Source organism: Xiphophorus couchianus, chromosome 13 (genome assembly GCF_001444195.1).
Source record: "Xiphophorus couchianus chromosome 13, X_couchianus-1.0, whole genome shotgun sequence".
Lineage (NCBI taxonomy): Eukaryota > Metazoa > Chordata > Actinopteri > Cyprinodontiformes > Poeciliidae > Xiphophorus > Xiphophorus couchianus.
Genome location: NC_040240.1, coordinates 13,595,334 through 13,602,255, shown reverse-complemented (window position 1 = coordinate 13,602,255; position 6,922 = coordinate 13,595,334). Strand labels below are relative to the sequence as shown.

General features: G+C 38.4%; 1 protein-coding gene across 1 annotated transcript; it reads right to left on the bottom strand.

The window, feature by feature from the left end:
- Nucleotides 1–1,825: 1,825 nt before the first annotated feature.
- Nucleotides 1,826–6,651, bottom strand: LOC114155635 (zinc finger protein 706-like). The gene is made up of 3 exons (XM_028035617.1): nucleotides 6,512–6,651; nucleotides 3,325–3,460; nucleotides 1,826–2,560 (listed from the first exon to the last, which is right to left on the bottom strand). Exons 2-3 carry the CDS (start codon nucleotides 3,457–3,459, stop codon nucleotides 2,465–2,467), a joined length of 231 nt encoding a protein of 76 aa, XP_027891418.1. The 5' UTR covers nucleotide 3,460; nucleotides 6,512–6,651; the 3' UTR covers nucleotides 1,826–2,464.
- Nucleotides 6,652–6,922: the final 271 nt, after the last annotated feature.

Here is a 6,922-nt window from a genome sequence, read left to right as displayed (position 1 = left end):
TTGCTTTTCTCAAAAATTAAACAGTCCAAATCAAAGAACATTAGCAGATTATTGGTTTCATTACAAGCACAGCTCAGACAGAGACCGCTGGCTGAAAATAGGTGCTCTATAGCCAGGGAGAATTGCTTCACCTAATTATGCCAGCTATTTTAATTTTTTTTACCCACATTGCCCTCCCTCCAAGACCCCCTGACTCCATCCTGCTTGAACACAAACTACCCTCAGTCATTTTTTTCTCCATGTTTGTATGAATGACCAGGTGTGGCATTCTTTCATTCACAAGTTTATAGACAGGAAGGAAGGAAGTGAAGTATGCTTGAAACAATGCAGGCAGTGATTCACAGAGTCGAATTACTCAAACATTGAAAGCAACAGGCAGCGTAGCTTTCACCCTGTTGATTTGTTTCCCACTGAGTCATCAGAAGGAAGGAGTTTTGAAGCCAAATAATTAATTACAATCCCTTGAAATGATATCTTCCCCTTGATCCCATTCACATTTTATGACTGCATTGTTAAAATAAAACATTTTTTAACAAAAGAAATCTGAAAAGTTTATGTATTTGTTTTAATAACCCTAAATGTCAGATCTTTCACATTTGGATGCAACATCAGCTAACAACTTTGCACATAGAAATTGATTTTTTGTTTGGTTCTTATGTTCAAAATAATTGAAGATCTGCCAGATTGGAGAAGATCTGAGACCATCAATCGTCAAGTCTTGCCACCTATTCTCAATTGGATTTAGGTCTGGACTTTGACTGGGCCATTCTAAGATACAAGTCATTTCATCAAAATCATTTAATTGTATCTATGGCTGCATGTTTGTTTTGTTTTGGGGTTTTTTGTCCTGGTTAAAGGTGAACCTCCACCACAATATCAAATTTGTTGTGGATTCTAACATACATATATTGAAGTTTGCCTTGCTCTATCTTCCCATCATCTCTGATCACATGATGAAAATACCATGTTTCACTATAGTGATGCTATAATTATGATTTACAATGATAGATTTCTGTCACAGAGGGATTTGAAAGCAGTTCAAAAAGTTAAATTTTGTTTATAATTAAAGACGGGGAGAAATACACCACATCTTGTACCAATCACCTTCCCCTGCTACTGTTCCCTCATCCACTACATCGTTTCTTCTCCACAACCACGTCTCAAATGTCTGCAGTGCCCCTACATTAGCCATTAGCCTGTTTAACGGATTACATTCTGCCCCGTTACAGTCAATTATCGTCCAATATCAAGTGTTTAAATGTTTTGAGACCAAATTTAAACCTTTTATTAGCTGGCCTGATTAGTTTGGTGTCACATTGAGAGGCAATAAAAAAAACCTAATGTATTCATTTTAAAATGTCACAGCCAATTAACAGAGAAACATTATTCTAGGATTGGGTCCAAGTCGGCTATCGGTTGTGGCAACTTTTTGCACTTTTCTCTGTCAGTCAAGATCATGAATGCAGTGGTGGTCACTCTTCCCTGATGAATCTAATATTTAACAAACAAGGACAAAGATGGAAAGCTGTTTCAAACCCAAGACCTTCTTGCTGCAATGCAGCCGTGCTGCCAACTGAATCAATGATTCAAGATAGAAGCTTGATGGATGCAAAATGTGTTTGCTAAGGGTCATTTAGGCAATACTAAAGGCAGAATAAGTATGCATTTCCATATTACTTTTCCTTGTGTTGGTTGGAGAAACCCCCACAGTAATAAGAACCGTATAAATAAATCATTAACAAGCAATTAATAATGAGATTTCTGCCAGCGATGAACAAATGCAAACTTTTGACCAAAGCTGTAAAAAAAAAAAGCAAACAGCAGATATATAACAAAGTGAGTTTTAATAAAATGGTATGATACATTATTGGAGCTTACATTCATTTTACAGGCACATTAATCTTGCCGGCAGTCTCCAACATAATTTCACTTCCTAAGAATCTGTGTAGCAGCTTGGGCAGCTGGCAAAGTTTCACATTTTACAACCAAACATGAAATTCTGATTAGCTGAATGAAAGATTGCAGTACAGCAGGGCACACAGAGCTGTTGGAGGAATTAACAGTGTGCAGGCCTCCGTTTGAGTAAAACACTCCCAAGTACAATTAAAATAAACTAGGTCACTTTTGACAGCAGCAAAGACAAACAAATTTTCCACCCAAGCCAAATCCATTTTGCTTTGTTAGGATAGTCACTTTATATCATCTGGGATGCAACGGACAACAATTTATTGATCCTTAAAGGAGATGTACGTACAAAACATGAAGGCAGTGAGTCTGGGCTCATTGATCGTACAGGTCCCTGAAGTCAAAACCACGGTTGGATTTAGTCGTGCGTGTATTTAAACACAATCACACACAGGTAGCAGTGGACTGCATGAGGCTTTCATGTTGGGTACATTAAATCATTCTTTGCTGTCATGTTCAGAGCCGGATCAGCGCATTCAGTGTGGTTTATCCAAGTCGCTTATGCTTCCACGCCCTCCAACTCTGGGGGCAAAGGGGATTTGGGGTGCTTGCTCTCGAAGTGCTGCTTGAAGGTTTTTGGGTCGGGCATCTGGGACTGTGGGCAGACGATCAAAAATGAAGCTCATATTAAGGAAAAGTTGGCTATAGCAGGTAAAAACAACATATTTTAGGTGCTTTTTTTTTGCATTCAAGAACATTAATGGTCTTAGAACAACTGATGTATCAGGAATCAGGTATTCTGGAAAGGGTCTTCAGTTAAGATCTAAAGCGAGAGCTAAAATTGTTTTGGAACACACAGTCCTAAAGATTTAAGGGCAGCTTAGAGTGTTGATGTTCCTAAAACAAACTCACAACTTGGTCAACGTGTTTCACAAGCTATAAAGTCACCAGCAACAAGTGCAACATAACATAACCAGATAAAGAAAGTTATGACATACATCGTCCAATTAGAAAAATGAGCATAATAAAAGCTAAAATATTCTGCTGAACTGAGACAGAAACCCTGAGAATAGAGACAGTAATCAAACGATCAGCAGTCAGTTCAGCTCTAACATTCAGCACAAAGGCAGGTTGTTCCTCCACTAAGAACAGTCTGTCATCTCGACTTTACTGCTGTAACCTGGGAGTGTCTAATGGCAACTGTTTTGTGGACCTTGAAGATCTGAAAAGAGACTAAGGGTTCAAAAGTCCAGATAAATATGGGGGCGTCATACCATTAGGACTCGAAGTGGACCCTAAATGAACAGGAAGACAGTTCATTTAGGGTCCAGATCACTTTCTTTACACCTGTCTGAATTAAATGTAGTCTACAAATAAAATTTGTTTGATTGATTTAATCCCCTCTGGTGCCAGACATACCTTGCAGATGCTGCAAGTGAACACTAGCGCTGCCTTGGCTGCCATCTTCTGATCGTGACCCTTGGACTTTTTCATTTCTGCCTGCTTCTTGGCATTTTTCTGCTGCGACTGAATTTTCTGGTGCCCGCGTGCCATGCTAGGGAAAACACAGAGGACGGAGGAAGAAATGGCTCAAATAAGGGTGGAAAAATTATAAAGAACCAAATACCTGTGCTCAGAGTCAAAGTGGGAAAAGCCTGAGCGAATGAGTTAACATTAGCCTGATCCTAATACTTGGCGATCGGTTTATGCTAACAGGTTTATGAAACAAATTTGTTACAGATGTATTTCTGTAACAAATTTGAGAAGTAAAACCTGCTAACACCTCTTCTCTTCTCATTCATAGTTCTGTTAAAGTCGTATGTTTTGATGTCCCAGCTGCACAGTGTTGAACAGTTACAAAAACAAAAGATTGATCTTATCACGGTACATCTTGTTTTGGCTTCTGCGCCATCTGGAAACCACGGCGGTGAACCTGCACCCATGACGAGCCAATATAAATACTATTTTATCAATTCTTTCGCCTTTCGGCACTTCTTAAACTTAACAAGATATTTTTTTTTATTATTATTTTAAACAACAATTGTTTTAAATTGCACAAATAGCAGGAACAGGTTTGTCTAGTTGAACATCTATAAACCACTGAATTTTGTGAATAGGAGATACAAGAGGAACAGGTTCTGGCTTGTCCTGCGAGACATTACTATGCAGGAATGCTCAGTGAAATCAGATAAGCCAGTTATTCCCATCCGACTTGCTCACAGAAGAGGTAAGTCTGTTAGTTTCTCCCTGGATAACCACTCTCAGGGAGTTTTAGGATGTTGGTCTAAAAAAAGAAGAAGAAAAAAAAGAACCAAACCCAGAGACAGAAGTTGCAGATGGAGGTGGACAGTATCAGCTTACATTTACTTAGGCTTTTGGATTTAAGGACCATCATCAAAGAACATGGATTATTTCCTTGAAAAGCCACGACTTCGCTACGATTCCTTCAGTTTAATTATTCTCTCACCGCTTAATATTTCTGCATATGTCCTAAACTGCTCTGGTAATATTTTAAGGTAATCTTCATAGAGATTACTAATTTCCTGTCCAGTCCTTGAACCTAAACATAGCAGCACATTATGCAGTGTGTTAAATAAATGAAATAAAATAGGACAAGTTATCCCTTTGTGTTTTGGAGCCATTTTTAGTCAGAAGGACTGCACAGTGTCCTTCTTGCTGCAAACACTGTTGCCTTGCAGCAAGAAGGTCCTGGGTTCAAATCCCATGCTGGCTCCTTGGAGTTTTAATGTTCTCCCTGGGTACTCCAGCTTCCTCTCAGAGTCTAAAAATATGCACATTAAGTTAACTGGTCCTTTTAATTGCCTTTAGGTTTAAAATCTGTGCATGTCCAGTGATAGGCTGGCAGCCTATCTCGCCTCATGCCCACTAGCTGAAGGGACCCTTCTGTATGAATGGACATTATTTTGTTGATCTAACAAATGGTTTACATTGACGTATGACCGTTAGTGGCTGAAGCACCATGTGTGTCTCCAAACAGCAGTATGTGCAGGAGATGTGATCTAGGCTGCATGATATTAGCAAATCATGCAAAGGTAATGATTTATTCCAAGTGAAATATCAGTAAATCCACACCTCAATGCTACATACTAATATCTCAGAGGCATTAAGCTGCTCTTGTAAATTATCTTGCCTCAATTCTGCAGCAAATTACTAAAGGTTCTTTTTGTAATTCATTTGAAAAAAAAAAACCTCAGTGAAATTCATGAGTTTCATTTTTTTAATTTGAATACCAAAAGTAACATTTTATTACACAGAGCGATGCATTTTAAAAGTTTAATTACAATCAATAAAGCTTACAATTTGTGAAAACCCAAAACGTAGCTTCTCAGAAAAGTTCTGTGTGTGCATGTATTGCTCAGTATATGCAGCGTATTCAACTGGACATCAAGCAAACTGAATTATGTGCCTGCTGCTTCTGCATCATGCTATATCAAAGTTTTTCTTTTCTATAAACTTTCCACTAAAATATCTGAATCCGTATTCAGACATCTCTGAACCTGTCTCTTTAGCAAGAATCTGGTTACTCTGCTGATGGGAGCAGTCAATGTCAGTTTTACGCAAGAGTGTGTAAGCCCTAACATGACATATCTGTATTAAAAATCCCTTTTAGTCATCCATACACCCATTGTTTATACTGTTTATATTGTTTACAACTCGCTCACTATCATTAAGGTGCCATCTCTAGCGGTCATCACAGGAGAAGCGGGGTACACACTTGAGAGGTTGCTTGACAGGACAAGCAAAACAACAGTGGTACCAACCCTGCAGGTCTTATGTAATATGACAACCATCTGATCTACACTGAACAGTTTACTTTTCTTTAAATAAAAGAAACACTTAAAATACAAAATTATGTGTGTGATGAATGTAAATGATAAATAAGTTTCACTAGTTTCTGGACTAAATTACTTTATAGTTGTTCAATTCTATTCTAATTTCCTGATATGTACAATAAAAAAAACACGCAGCCTGCATTTGTAACCCTCTTTTGAGTCATGCACTATGCAGATACCCCACACCCAGACTGAAAATCCTTTAAAAACACGGGGACTTCTGCAGGTTTAGTAGGCATGAACATAGATTAACCGGTAAACCGGTCTGCATCATAACAACTTCTATTATTAGTGTTATTGGCTCACTTAAGACCTTGTACATAACCAAAGTTACAAAGTTTGACATTCTATAGCTTATTTAATCAAATACTGTAAATACTTCCTCTGTCATATCGGGGTGGTTTCGGTGTCTTATATTTCCAGGAGTTAACTATTTAGCATTCGGATGGGGACTTAGCAAGCATTAGCTGACTAATAGTCGTGTTTATATATAAGCAGCCAACAACAAGTTTCCAGCAGCAACACATTCAGCTTCTGAGAGTTGTTGTGGACCTAAAGTACCACGAAGTTAACGCCTTTTATATTTGTGTCGGTGTTGAACCGAGCTGTTAGCAGTGTCAGTTATTAGCTTCATGTGTGAAAATCTGGTTAACCACATGGAGATTTAACAGGACTCAAGCCTTCCGTTAGCCATCAGCACCATCATCCCAACACTAAAAGCCGTGATTATTGACAAAGAAAGAACACCTTACCTCGAAAATATAGACGTACGTGTCGTTTGTAACTCAGAAATGTGACAGCTGCTGATTTCCCAGAGGCAAGAAGTAAACGTCAGTGCTGCGTTGAAAGACTCTCGCAAGACTCAGGAATGTCGACATTCACTCATTCTACAACTTGTGATCAGACGAGAGAAATAATTTTTTAAAAAAAGATTTCATAGAAGCGTCTTTTCTCTCAAAATAATAAAATTGTCGAAATTATTCTATGTAAAGTATCTTATTAATGTGTCTAATAACAGAGATTCGTTAGGTTGTTCTTCCTATTTTTTAAAGAGACAGTGAATGCAGCGGAAAGCCCTTCGATGGAAATCGCCTTCCTGGGAACAGTTACATAGGTGAGGCAATGCTGCCTCCTAGTGGTAGAGTTTGGTTGTTAACACTTGA

Bases quoted from the DNA above. Each gene is read 5' to 3' on its own strand.
- LOC114155635 (XM_028035617.1), bottom strand. From the start codon at position 3,459: ATGGCACGCGGGCACCAGAAAATTCAGTCGCAGCAGAAAAATGCCAAG. The intron at 2,561-3,324 runs GTATGTCTGGCA...GTCTGCCCACAG, and splicing joins TCACTTGCAGCATCTGCAAG to TCCCAGATGCCCGACCCAAA.